Source organism: Alnus glutinosa, chromosome 3, assembly GCF_958979055.1.
Source record: "Alnus glutinosa chromosome 3, dhAlnGlut1.1, whole genome shotgun sequence".
In the NCBI taxonomy this organism is placed as follows: Eukaryota; Viridiplantae; Streptophyta; class Magnoliopsida; order Fagales; family Betulaceae; genus Alnus; species Alnus glutinosa.
Genome location: NC_084888.1, coordinates 3,059,800 through 3,074,416, shown reverse-complemented (window position 1 = coordinate 3,074,416; position 14,617 = coordinate 3,059,800). Strand labels below are relative to the sequence as shown.

Sequence of the window (14,617 nt, the reverse complement as noted above, 5' to 3'; positions counted from 1 at the left end):
TTTATTTATTATTTAATTTTTTACATTTCAAACCACTATATTTTTGAAAAAAAAAACTCTTAAATCAACACTTTCCGCAACTTTGTTTTAACTTTTAAAACACGCATTTGACTTGCAAAATCGCAGGACTGAATGCAGTCTTATTAAATGTTTTGATGAACAAAATTGGGATATGAACATTTTTCTCCAGTACAAGTCAAACGCCTTTTTTTTTTCTCATCAATGTATAATGTATTCAAAATTTACAAGCCTTGAAAAATAACACAGCGATCTTCAACAAGGAGTAAAACCACCCCATCTCCGAAATTAACAGTAAAACAAACACGGTAGAAAGAATCACTATGTCCTTCATTATTCTTGTCTCAACAAAGCATCTTACCAATTACATTTCCTCATATATGTATTGAAAGGTAAGCCAACTTGTAAGCAATCCTTCATCATGATGGTGGATTGAGACATTTACAACCATCCTCTTAACATTATCTGAAATTGGCCAACTTCCAGGCATCAAGAAATGGTAGATATCCCAATACAATCTGAAAACTAGCCAAGTAAGCTTCAACAGGATGGTAGACTAGTTTAATAAAGAGGAAAACTCCAAAATTCTGATACAACATGTGATATCTACAGTATACTTTCTCTTTCTGATATACTATTTGTGATTTTCCAAGTTATAGTATTGCAACTCAAATGATTGCCCTATCAACAGTAATTCCACTTCTATCAGGTAGCAGCTTCTTCATATAATACTTAGATTTACGGGATAGATTGATCTTTCTCCTTTTCTTCTCTGGTATTGATTCAATTGAACATTCAGAGAAACCACGCCTCACAAACCTGTAAAACAAAAAGTTGATATTTATTTGTCAGAAGTGAGCATTTTACCCTATTTCAGTATGCCATATAAGTAATGACAATAAACTGAGTACTAAACAAATTAATATCTGCATGGAAGGCTGGGCCACCCATAACATGACATCTTCCAATTCTCTTTTCCCTTGCAATTAGTATACATCAATCGAATTTATTTCAAGCAGTAGGAAGTTGCATATACCAATCTGCAGTTCGGGTGGTAAGTAGGAAAAGCCTATCCAATCCAAGCGAGGAAGCCTTCTTCTCAATGTAATCTGCAGATTTTTACTCTTCAGTTATAACTTGGCGGACAAAGCTACAATAAATCTGGTAACTTTTATAGAAAAGAAATACAATAACTGCTCAAAACCACATCTTTAAAAAATAACGAAGCTTCTAAAGATTTTTTAAAGAGAGTGATTCTGCTATTTTTATTATTATTCCTCCTCCAATTTGTACTATTACTCCTTCAATTTCTATCAAAATAAACTAAGGACCACCGAATATAATGAACAAGACCACTAATATGTCCAACTCTGTGTATGCAAATCTCAGAGTTGTAGAAGCACTGTGAAACAGGGAAATTTAAAATCATACCAAGTAGTTTGTCTCCTTGTCCTTGCCCACGGCAATCAGGAGAAACTGCAAGAGCAGCAACCTCTCCACACTTCTCCTCGAAGAAAGGAAAAAGAGCAGCACAAGCAATGATCTGACCTTCTCTTTCCACGATGGCAAATGAATCAAGTGTGTCAAGAAGCTATTAACACAAAAAGCATGAAACACATAAATAGCAGTTCCAGTTCAAGAAAACTTATAACAAACAATGGGCCAGTCTTTGGTCTTAACATCAATAAGCACATCAGCAAAAAACTATTCAGACCTGTTGATTAGAAGTATGAAAAGGGAGGAGTGCAAACCTCTTGATCAGTCCGACGAACCAATGCGCCAGATTCTTCCAAAGGAAGTAATATTTGTCTTATCCCAGAGAAATCTGGGACCCTAGCCGTCCGAGTTCCTTCATAAAGGTCACTAATAGAATTAAAAGCACAAGTTAGTGAATGGGATCAAGAACAGCTTAATCAAAGTATAAACCAGCATCATGACTGCATCATTCTAACTATCAAATGTCAGCTTCATAATTTAGGAGCAGATTCATGCCATCTGTAGTAGATCATTTCCACGTAAATATAGTTTCGAAAACAACAAATCTCCCAGAACTATACTAATTAGTCATATGTGTTGCATATAGACCATAATCTTCTTATTTCTTAATTTTTTTACTCATTGGCATCTATAAATAGCACTCAGGGAGATGAGCCTAAAACTGCTTCATGCTTTGATGCTTCAAGAAAGCTGCACTTGGGACTGAAACAGTAACACCATTATAAAGCTTCACACGCTTATCAAATCATATGAGGGATAAGTTATCAAAACATGACAAACGTAAGGAATTATATTTATAAAAGGATGTCCCCAAAACAATTTACTGAAACAGGATGTAAGGTAAGCTCAGACCATAAAGGAAAATCAACTGGATAAGTGCTGATCATAAGGAAATGTCTCACACTCTCACTGCCAACCTATCACTTAGAATAATTTTTGGCAAATCTCTACTTTTAAGGGACTTTCAGTTGCAATCAGAACTTATTATGGGATAATCACCAATATGATGTCTTATATTGAAGAAAACAGGACCAGGTGGCTAAAAGAAAGAGGAGAAAAGGACCAAAATAGCAAAATAGGTTAGCCAGGTTCCCTGATTGACAAAACTAAATGACCTGCCTTTCAATGCCATCTTGGCACAAAGGGAAAAGGAAAAGAATAGATGCAGCAGGTCTGCAAGGAATGAAACCCACAAAGGCTCCAGGCCAATGAAGGTTATAAACCTAAGCATTACTCAACCTACAAATCACTCTAGTTTGGGAAGCCCAGTTTCCTGGTGTGTCCCAGAAGAGGCTTCCTAGACTGTGCTCATGCCACTTTCCAATCCTTCTTGAATGCGGTTACCTTAAAGGGGTAGTAGGTACTTCAAATTTGAAAACATGTGGCTGAAGTCTGAGGGTTTTGTGAATAGGATGAGAGACTGGTGGGACTCTAATCCTCGCCGAGCTTTATTTTGACTCGCAAGCTAAAGGCTTTGAAAGATGACTTAAGAAGATGGAATGGAGAGGTGTTTGGCTATGTAGGAAGGAAGAAAAAGATAATTTTGGAAGAGTTACGAGTTCTTGAAATCATTGAAGAAGAGAGGGCTTTAGGTTACGAGAGATTGAAAGAAGGCAAAGGTGTTAAGTGAGATAGAGAGCTCCATTCTCATGAAGTGAGTTAGAGGCAGAAATCTAGAGCCTTGTGGTTAAGAAAGGGTGATAAGTACATGAAGTTTTTTCATAGAATAGCCAACTCCAATAGAAGAAAGAACTCTATTGATTCTTTGTTAGTTTATGGTTAAATTTCTACTGATCGGTTGGAGATTAATGAGCATATTGTCTAGTTTTATAGAAATCTCTATACAGAGCAGTTCAATTGGCGACCTATGCTGGACGACCTTTCTTTTGATTCTGTTGGTGAGGTTGAGGCGTATTGGTTGGAGAGAGATTTTGAGAAATGAGAAATTTTGGAGGTAGTAAAAGCTATGAATGGTGACAAGGCGCTGGACCCCGACAGTTACTCTACGGCGTTCTTTCAAGCTTGCTAATATGTTTTAAAAGAAGATGTTATGAAAGTCTTTTGTGACATCCATGCTAGAGGTAAGTTTGAAAGAAACCTAAATGTTACATTCATCGCTCTCATTCCAACAATTTTCTGGGGCTATTGATCTTAAGGGTTTTCGCCCGATTAGTCTAGTGAGTGGCATTTACAAAATTAATGCCAAGGTTCTAGCTAACAGTCTAAAGATGGTTTTGGAGAAGGCAGATCCTAGACCATGTTCTCATTGCTAATGAATGCCTTGATAGTAGAATAAAATCCGGGGAGTCAGGTGTGCTTTGCAAATTGGACTTATAAAAAGATTATAATCATGTTAATTGGGATTTTCTGTTGTATATGCCAAGGAGTAGTTTTGTGGGGAAATGGTGTAGATAGCCAATTATATCACTTTGGTGCGTCTTTCTTTATTGGTGAACGACATCCCCACTAGTTTGTTTAGTAGTTCCCGTAACTTGATACAAGGGGATCCTATGTTTCTACTGTTGTTTGTCATTGTGATGAAGGCAATGGGTAGGATAATTTCTGCCGCAATGAGTGGGGGTTGTTGTCTAGCTTCTCAAAGGGGGATGGGAATGTTGGTGGATTTGATATCTATCATCTCCTATTTGCGAATGACAATTTAATTTTCTATGGGGAAGATCCAAACCACCTCCCAATCATCATGTGTCTCTCTAGAAAAGCTCACAATCCATTGGTTGGCACCACCCAAAAAATCTAAGTTGTTCGTAACAAAGGCATCCTGCGCTTGAGCAATACCAAAAAGGGTTGGAAAAGCCACCTTAAGGGTCGTGTCTCCACACCGCAAATCATGCTAGAAGCTGATCTTGGAGCCATCCCCCACAACAAATCTAGTAAAGGTAGAGAATGAATCCCAACCTTTTCTGATGAACTTCCACACCCCCACCCCAAAGCTCCTACCGGCTCAAAAGAACACCACCCACCCTAAGAACTGCCATATTTGGAATCCACCACAATTCTCCACTACGCATCTCTTTCAGTCCCCAATCGCCACAACCATTTACCTAGGAGAGCGCAGTTAAACATTCGCAAATTTCTTATCCCCAACCCACCCTCAGAGATCAAAGAACAAACCTTGGCCCAATTAACTAGATGATATTTGAATTCTTTACCTATTCCTTCCAATAAAAAGTCTCGTTGAAGCTTCTCAATACGATTGGCCACACAAGCAAGAATGGGGAAGGGAGACAAGAAGTACGTAGGCAAATTGGAAAGAGTGCTTTTAATAAGGGTGACTCTGCCGCCTTTTGACAAATTCATCCTTTTCCAGCTAGCCAACCAGTGCTACATCATTTCGGTGCTTCTTTTAAAGCCAAAAATATTTGTAATAGCATTATTGAGAAGGTGGAGCATTGTTTGAATGGCTGGAAGTGGTTGCTCGTCTAAAGCAGGTAGGATTACCTTAATCAAGAATACTTTATCTAATTTGCTTACATACTTCATGTCATTGTTTCCCCTCCCAGCTACTATTACCAATCGAATTGAGAAGTTGCAGCTGGATTTCTTGGGGAAGGTATGGCCCAAGGTATGTTCTCCGATCACTGAAGGGGATTTAAAATTTGCACATGTTCAGCCGAGCCCTTCTAGGGAAGTGGTTATGGCGTTAAGCCTATGAGAGGCTCTCTGGAGAAGGGTAGTGGCCTTAAATATGGCAATTAATGGGGTGGGTGGTGCTCTAATGAAGTCTCTGGGGGGTCTTATAAATTAGGGTGGATCTCAAGAAGTTCATTAGGAGGGAAAGGGAGGAGGTCTCTAGATTTTCTAGATTCAAGGTGAGTGATGGCTACAAGATTAAATTTTGACACGACGTATGGTGTGGGGATCAACCCCTTAAAGCAGCGTTTCCAGAGTTGTATATCATTGCTTGCCTAAGAGATGCTTTTGTGGCTGATCATCTTCAGTTTTCTAATGACTCCCTTCAGTTGAAAGTTAATTTTGTTAGTGCGGCACATGATTGGGAGTTGAAATTCTTTTCCTCGTTTTTCAATTAGTTGTATTCTATTAAGCTAGAACAGGATGGTCTTGACAAGCTTTATTGGATCCCCTCCAAGAAGGGGTTGTCTGATGTAAAATAGTTCTATAATAATGTCTTAATCCCCCATGACAGTAATTCCCCCCCTTCCCTTGGAGGTGTATTTGGCAAAGTAGGGCCCCTTTGAGAGTGGCTTTCTTCGCTTCGCTTCGTCTACCACTTTCTTTAAGATTTCTACAGTAAACAACTTAAGACAGCTGCATGGGTAAGAAGTGTGGGAAACTATTGACCACATTTTTACTCCATTGAGAGATAGCTAGTGCCTTAAGGAACTCTTTTGGTTTATACGGCTTAGTGTGGGTCATGCCTCGTAGAGGTGAAAATGTAGGCAGATAATAACTGTCTGCATCCATTATCTGCACCTAATCGCTATCTGCATATGTGAATGCAGACGCGGTTATAAAAACCAATTATCCGCTTATGCGGATAACGGTTTTAGGGTATACGGATACGGTTATATATCATATATATTTAATCAAATTCTCTAAAACGAGGTCGTTTGAATTTGGTAAGTTTAAGACCTTTAGGTTATGTTAGATTTTTTTCACTATTATCTCAAAGCCATACATCACTACATTTACTTTTTTATTTTCTTTGGGTAATCCAAATCTCGATTACTATATGAGGCAATGCCCCTCTATGGTTGATAATCGTAAATTGTATAACAAGTGAAATCTTAATTTATTTAAGCTTGCATATAATATATTTATAACCGCATTATTTAATCTTGCATATAGATTTAAATAGTAATTCAAAACGCTAATTCCCTCATATGCGAATAGCAGATAATAACCGCAATAACCGAGCAGATGTGTATAGTAATCACATGATGCGGGTGCAGATATTACTAATAACCGCATCTGCATTTACATTTGCACCCCTAAATTGCCTCATCAGATGAGAGATCTACTCACTTGTTGGAGAAGAAAGATCGGTAATTCTCAAAGTGAAGCTTTGGGGAAGATGAACCCGCTTTGTTTGATGTGGTGCATTTGGAGAGAGAAATGACCAGAGTTTTGAAGACAGTGAGAGGATGGTGGCAGAGCTAAAGGCCTTATTTTTTTCATACCCTGTTTTAATGGATAGCTGCTTTTGATTGTTTTCACATTTCTAGTTTTCATGACTTTTTTTTTCTCTCTTCTTTTTCTGTTTAGGTGTTTCTCTTGTATACTTCATATGTACTTGGGTGAGCTCGTCGATTTTTAATGAAATCCATTTACTTATAAAAATAAAAATGTGTCACATGGTGACTTGTTAGAATGCTAGTCAAAAGTCCACTAGGAAGCCAACCAACCAACTGGTGGACAAAATCTTGAGAAATGAAGATTAGACATGAGACATAGGGCATGGGACATTACTATTAGTATATAATGATAATATAAATACAAACAGCCATTAAGCCTACCAATAACAAGCACACACCTCTTAATCAGCACATAATTAATCAGCATAGGACATAAGTCACAGTTGAAAAATCAGTTTTTCACAAGATGATAGTCATACCTAGCTACCATAGTTCCCATCCCATCTCTTTTAAACAATTCCAACAATAGAACTCCACCTTTAGTGCCATCTAACAAATGCACTCTTTGAACACCCCCCTGACAATAAAGGACAAAATAATGTTGGCAAGGTGCTTCACACCAACATAAAAAGCAGTTGAAACTTCAAAGCATTAATACACATATCATGTGAAGAGGCTTTCCCGAACCTGAGAATTTGATGAGCCATTTTCCAAAGAAAAGATAAAATTATTCTTATAGTTACAATAGTAAAATGCAGCATTCTAGTGTGAGAAAAGATAAAATTATTTTTATAGTTATTAGTTACAGATAAAGCTGCAATAAAAAAAAATGAAGGATATACCACCTGCTGTGTCTTTTTGGTAAGTAATATACCACCTGCTCATATCCACAGTAGTGAAGGTCTTGACAATTACTTAGCGTTTTCTCAAGGTGTTATTACATAGAGTTGCACACCAGAATAACAACATTCCAAATTAAATGTAGTTAAATCATCATTAACCACATACTATACGATAAACTCAAAATGTATAATGAATCCCAGCCCACCAATCAGCAGCCACAAAGAGCTCATATAGATAGATAGAGTTTAACATTTGAGATCGACATAGATAATCGAGTTCTTAACAAAAGGAAGGCATCAAGTGCATTGGAGACTAGGCAAACTCTCTATCTTTAGATTTGCTTTTGTAAAAAAAATTTGCCAGGGACTCCAAGTCCAAATTATATAATTGATAAGGCGTAACACATGTTATTTATTAGTATCCTCCTATCCCCGCATCAGCAGTGTACAGCAAAAGATCAATTTTGATTAGTTTCAACATTATGAAAATCAAAAGCAAGTTTACAAAGAAGTTGAATGACTTCATCATTAAATAGATGGATTCAACTTCCTTCTATTGTTTTTTTTTTTTTTTTTTTTTTTCTATTTAATTAAGGAAATGTTCTGCATTGCCACTAGTCAGGAAAACAAAAAAATGATGAAATAGAAGGGCATCAGGAAACATCCATCACTACCGATGTTGATGGAAAGAAAATGGGTCAATCAAGGACTTACCTTACAAACAAAAGCTGCAGCAGCCAATTCCGAGAGGTAGCCATTTAATCGACTTTGCCGCTCGTGACCACCGATAGGAAAACCCTGTTCACCAGTCCAAATTCCATTCCCATTGTCAAAACCAACACCGTTGTGAAAGGTTGGATTATGTCTTTCAACAGAAACCTTCCCATTCTGAGAATAGACATGCCCATTAGAATCATTATGTCCAGGAGAAGTGAGATCCTCTTCACCAACAGCTTTCACATAGTTGGCAGCTATCTCACTTTGTTTAGCTCGTTCACGAATCAGCATGTCCGCCTCTTGAAGGGTCAAGAAGCGAATAAGGCGTCCACTCTCATCCAGAATTGGACCATCTATTAGGCAAATAAGCTTGTCCGCTCCAATAGCTAATGCGCAAGCAGTTGCAACTTCATATGTGCTGAAATTTGAAAAGCATAAAGCACCGGTAATCAGTAAACAGGCTTTAAGCATTTTTCACAAGAAGTTTAAATCCTTCTTTCTATTGGGTCACTTAAATCAAGTTATTAGATGACAGTGGTTAATGAGGCTTAGGTAGGTTAGAGCCTATAGGCAAGGGAAGCAGGGTTTAAACATGGTCAAATTCTTAATACCAAAGGAAATAAAGATTTAAAACTAAGAAGACTAGACCCTAATATTACAGGTTATAGTTGAAAAAAACCAAAATATCAAATGCCAGGTAAAAAAAAAGGAATACCAAACTCTATATAACATACTTGCAATTTAAAACTTCTCCAGAGCTAGAATAGCCCAAGTTGCTTAATATAACTATACAACCAGCATCAAGCCTCTCTCGCATGCGCGAAACATCAACTTTCTTAACTTCACCCGTTGCTCCATAATCGATGCCTTTGACAACTCCTCTTCTCTGCAAATGAAATCAACAAGCCTCAGACCAGCAAGAATACAGAAGAAATGACAGAAAACTCAAAACCTAAATAAAAAACCTCAGAAGGCCACCAATTCTTTAACAGAAAAGGGAATCAGAGACGGTTTTCTGAAGACATTGAATAAAGACTAAACATTCTTACCTTGGCTGCAAGAAAGTTACCACTTGCAACACTAACACCGACTTCATGCCAACGACTACTCTCACCGTGTCGACGAATGTTGCAAATTGAGGGGCCAGGAGAAAGTTTTGCCTCTAGCATCATACGGATCCCTCCTGCTGCTTCCGTTGCTGCTGCCAGGGCTACCTTGTCAGTTATCCTGTATTCACCAACAAACTTAGCCTTGCTTCCTGCAAGAAGTACACGGCTGTCAATTGCTATCAAAGCATTTCATGTTACTTGGAAAAAAAAAATTAGAAATCAGAAGTAGGTAAAGAATACATTATTTTAAAAAATTAGCATCATGGAGAATGAATCTGAAAGACAGCCATATTCCATTAACAATTTAGACTCTGAAGCTCAAAATTGCACATGTACAATAAGATACACCAGGGTTCAAAAGCAACAAGGTCCTCACTGACCTCTCTCCTCCAAAAGTTTGTCAATGTGGACATGGGTGCCCGGAACAATCACAAATCTTATCCCCAGATGATGCAGAAAAGCAATATCCTGCATACAGATATACTTACGCCATAAAAATGTGAACCAAAAAGCAGCCCACCTTGTTAGTGAACATAGCTCCAAAGGGTTACATATTAGGCGCACACAAAGACATACACCCGTTACAAAAACAAAAGAATCATACTTTAGCTAGTAAAATCTTCAAGCATTTTACCTACGACACAGAATCAAATCCTATATAAGAATTTAAGGGATGGGAGGGCGTCCACGTGTTTCGTAGCGCACAACTCAACGGGTTCGCCTGCAAGAACATGGAGAATTCTCTGTTCCGCACCTCGCTCACACACACACTCTTGCTCTCTCTTTAGTTCTACAACCTAACAGAGGCTGGTGCATCCCATAAAACCCAAGTGAAGAATTGTTTTTGTAATTGCAATTCTCAAAAACAAAAACCAAGAAATGTCAATTCCTTTACGTTTTCGTTTATTGCATTTTCTCACAAACCAAACAGATAACAAAGGATTGAGAAAACAAGAGGCCGTGCCTTGAGAATGGGATCCAAGAAAGGGCTAGCGACGTTTTCACCAGAAATAATCACAACGAAGGTGCTCCCCCTGTGAGCCCACAGGTAAGGCCACGCCTCACGAAACCACCGCACGAACTCCTCGTCCTCCGCCGAATTATAGCTCTCATCCACACCCTGACTCTCACCTTCCGGCTGGCTAAGCACGTTGCATCTCGCCCGAACTCCCTTCTCGCCCTCCACCACCGACGACAACGGCCTTAAAAGTCCAGTCCTCTCTGTCCTCAATTGGAGACGCTGGCGATGCCAGCAAATACTGCTTTTTTGACTGGGAAAAACCCTTGCGAGGTTTTGGAAAGTACCGTTGGAGGAGCTCAAAGTCGAAGCTGCCATGGCTGAATGGTGGTGGCGGTGGCGGCGGGGCCCACAGAAAAGAGAGATATTTTTGCCTAGCCGCCACGACCACACTTAGGTTCAGTATTGTCTAACCATGAACGCTTCTTTGTCTTGAACCCCCTCCATTTCAGGGCCAGCGTTCAACACAAGAGGCCCACCTCAGAAAAGAGAAAGGGACTGACTTTTGGACTTTTATTAATGTCTCATGGTGACGTGATATAAATGTCGTTTTTTTGTTTTTTGTTTTTTGTTTTTTGTTTTTTGTTTTAATCTATGGAGTCCTGCACTTACTTTACTTGCTGTCAAGCGTTTTGTTGTTTCATCTAATATTTTTCCTTTTAAGAGCATTTTCAACAACAAAATAGGCAAGTAGCTATTATGAATTTATGAGTGATTTTTCGTCCTCACCAAAATAAGCAGAATATAATTTTTACTTTTTAGTATAAATAATAAAAGTATTTTTAATAATAATAGTTAAAGTAACTAGTAAAAAAATAAAATTTCTTATTTTAGCTATTACTTTTTTTTAATATTCTCTCAAACAGAATCTCTATTCTATTCTCTACTTGCATTTAAATAATACTTTGTGTAGAAAAAAGTGCTAAAGAAATAAGGAGAGAAAAAGAGAAAGAAGGAAAGTGGAAGAGAAAATAAAAATAAAAAATAAAAAACTCTTTGTAATGTTCACACTAGAAAGAACAAATCTATTCTGTCTATTTTGTTAGTCAAAAAAAATCACTCATAATTGTCAAATTTGACTACTTTTAGGTATTTGACTAGCTTGTTGGAAATACTCTAAATAGGAAAAACCTATTCATTATTCACACTATAAACAGTTTTTTATTATTTTTTTCTTTCCCTCTTTCTTTCGCACTCTCTTCTGCACAAAATAATATTTAAAGAAAATAAATAGTATAATATATAATCTATTAAAGAGTGTATAAAAAAAAACAGTAGCTAAAGTAAAGAGTTGTACTTTTTCAATGGCTATTTTGACTATTATTATTGGAGATGCTCTTCCATTAAGGATGAACACTTAAAAATATGTGTATTTTTAATTTTTTTTTTTTTTTTTTTGTATTTTAAAAAGTATTTTATATTTTGAGTAATTAGTTTAAGTTATGGGTCAAAACTCAAAAAGTATTTGTGGTGGTGAGGTGAGCTTGAAATTGGTCCATTTCAACAACTGAAAATGTGAAGATGTTTGGTCATATGGGCAATAATTTTAAATTATAACTCTATGACCCTTACCAACTGAAACTTGCAGGATAATAATTATGACCACATCAACATCATTGGAAGCCCTGAAATGATTTTCTAACCACCAATGTGTTATCTGACTCAACATGTATGCCAAAGGTCACTTTAACTAAAATATTTGTTTAAATGGCCTTTTAAGTAACCCTGAAAAGATTTTCCAACCACCATTAATATATGTTACTCTATTTATTATATTTATATAAAAAAAAAAAAAAAAAAAAAATTATTTATTTAAAGGATTATTTAAAACACTTCACGCAAGGCTACGTCATTTTTTATAAAATGGTTGTAATAATCGGGGGTGAATATTGGCATTAATAAATCATTTCAATGGAGTATGTGTGGAAATGGTCGTAAGGAGAGAAAGACCAAAGAAAAAGGAAAGGAGCACCTTCGCAATGTCTTCCGAATCAGCGCACCACAGCATCGATCATGACACGTACCCCTTTAAAATATCGTAACCCACCTAATTAAAAACACGAGAAAATGACATATGTTTTGTTCAAATTATCACTTAATTGTTAATGTCTCTTTAAATTATTAATTGTATCAATGTTCTCTTCAAACTATTAAAAAAGATGAATGATAGAGTATCTCCTTGTGTTCTCCTGGAAAGACATACATATAATTTTTTAATTACATATATGTCATTGCAAGATAACACTAGGAGAACACCAGGAGATGTTCTAGCATTTCTCATTAAAAAATGTCAATATCTCTCTAAAACCAACAAAAATACAAAAATGAACCCTTAATTTTTTGAATAAGACAAAAATATCTTTATAAATTAGAAAAAATAAGTTAAAACTAAAAAAATAATTTTTTTAAAAAACAAAATTAAAGAAAAAACGATTGAAATTAAAAAAAAAATGAAAACTTTTTTAAAAAAAAAACGAAAAATAGCTGGAAATTATAAAAACAAAATTTACAAAAAAAAAAAAAAAAAAAAAAAAAAACCAGTTTTTTTTTTATAACTTTTTTTTACTTCATATTTTTTGTTTTATTTTTTAATTTTAATAATTTTATGTAGAGTATTTTTTATCGGACGTTTTTTTAGTAGTTTAAAAAAGATATTAAGAAAATTGATAATTTAAGAAATATTTACAGCGAGGCGGTAATTTGTAAAAGTTACGTGTACTTTCCCTGAAAAACATCAAAGTTCAACCAAAAGGACCCCGGATGTTGTGTTCCCACCGTTACACTTGTTGTAAATACTGTACGTCTTCCATACAGTAGGATTATGACGAAAACTCTAATGAATGAAAATTGACTTAGTGAGAGACCCTGGTTTAACAACTTTGGAGTGATCTCATCGTTGTTCAACGTGAGATATTTCTTCACTGTTTTTCTTTTTTCGTTTATCAGGGACTCCCTCAAACATTCTTCTTTTGGGTACTGTTATGCCACAAGTTTAGATGGTTCCCCCACCGCCTGCATAAAAGGTGTTAATAATTGAGCAGAACAAGCTTAGAAATGGTCGATCGGTCAGGTTTTGGGGCTTCCCAGCCCCGTTCAGGATTTGCCGGACTTTGACTTATTTGTACAAAAAAAGAAAAAAGATCTAACAGCTCTGTAGAGAACTTCAGAGAGAGAGAGAGAGAGAGAGAGAGAGAGAGAGAGAGAGAGAACCTTGACAAGGGTATCCAAGGAAGGAGTTGCAAGGAGTTCCCCTGCTATGACCACAACAAAGGTACTGCCTCTGTGAAGATAAACATATGGCTGCGCTTCTTGAAGGGCCTCCACAAACCTCTTGTCCTCCTCCGAGATATAATATTGATCTTCATCGGCGCCGTGTGATTTCACTTCACCCTCCAACCCTTTCGCCACCGAATTACTTGTCAGGTTTCTTTTTCCCACCATTTTCAGCCGCGGAGAAGCCCAAGGCCGAAGCCTCTGATTAATTCTCATGCTCAAACCAGAATTGAAGAAACCTGGCCTGCAGTGACAAGAAGGCAGCCATGCTGCTCCCCCCTGGTCTTGCAGCCAAGTCAACGGCCTTGATTTCGAAGTAGCAACAGCCATGTTATCTACACAGCCTCTTAAAAGAAGTATGGTACTAAATATATAGAGACGGCAAGAGAGGAAACGCGGCAAACCGCTGGAGTTAAGAGAGACTCCGTAGAAAGAGCAGGGTAAAGAAAAAAAACAAAAGCAGGCTAATCTCTTGGACGCTTGTTTCTGTATATCACCCCAAGTGGGCCTCTGTGAATGACGAACGGTAGATAATGACATGCAGCATGCCATCACTTTTACGGTTCTATTCTATTTCCCTTGCTGACGATGAATACAATGTATATTTTTTAGTCGAGAATAACCAATATATTATATGGCATGCGCGGACTAAGACGCCCTTAATCCTCAAGGCAACTACTTTACCTTACGTGAAATATTTTATTTTGTTACGTTTAACGGTATTAGTAAGGAATTTAGCCGATTAAGCCCTTTGACCCACCGGGACAGTCCAAGGATGGCTTATTAATAAAAATGAACTGACTTAAGCATCGAAACTATCTTCTGTCGGACCATCCTAACAAGCTTAGATTTTCAATATTCTCCTGTACCAAGTGCCCCCGAAGCTGAAAACTGCATCAACAGTACTAGTATTCATGTTCTTAGGTGAGTAATCTCAAATCATATTGCAAGGTAACTATGCTAGGTAAGTATGCAGAGGTAAATAGCACAGTGGTCTTGTTCAAGACAGGTGGAGATGAATATAATTTT

At 37.1% G+C, this 14,617-nt stretch overlaps 1 protein-coding gene across 2 annotated transcripts; it reads right to left on the bottom strand.

Annotated features, from left to right (window-relative positions):
• Positions 1-327: 327 nt before the first annotated feature.
• On the bottom strand, positions 328-14,021 carry LOC133862700 (probable amino-acid acetyltransferase NAGS2, chloroplastic). 2 transcript variants are annotated; one of them, XM_062298552.1, is made up of 10 exons: positions 13,526-14,021; positions 9,678-9,765; positions 9,238-9,446; positions 8,923-9,074; positions 8,186-8,606; positions 7,109-7,206; positions 1,770-1,881; positions 1,450-1,609; positions 1,055-1,127; positions 328-837 (listed from the first exon to the last, which is right to left on the bottom strand). In XM_062298552.1, exons 1-10 carry the CDS (start codon positions 13,916-13,918, stop codon positions 687-689), a joined length of 1,857 nt encoding a protein of 618 aa, XP_062154536.1. In that variant the 5' UTR covers positions 13,919-14,021; the 3' UTR covers positions 328-686. The 2 variants fall into 2 exon arrangements, with proteins under 2 accessions (XP_062154536.1, XP_062154537.1); XM_062298553.1 differs by lacking the exon at positions 13,526-14,021 and adding an exon at positions 10,262-10,847.
• Between the last annotated feature and the right edge of the window lie 596 nt (positions 14,022-14,617).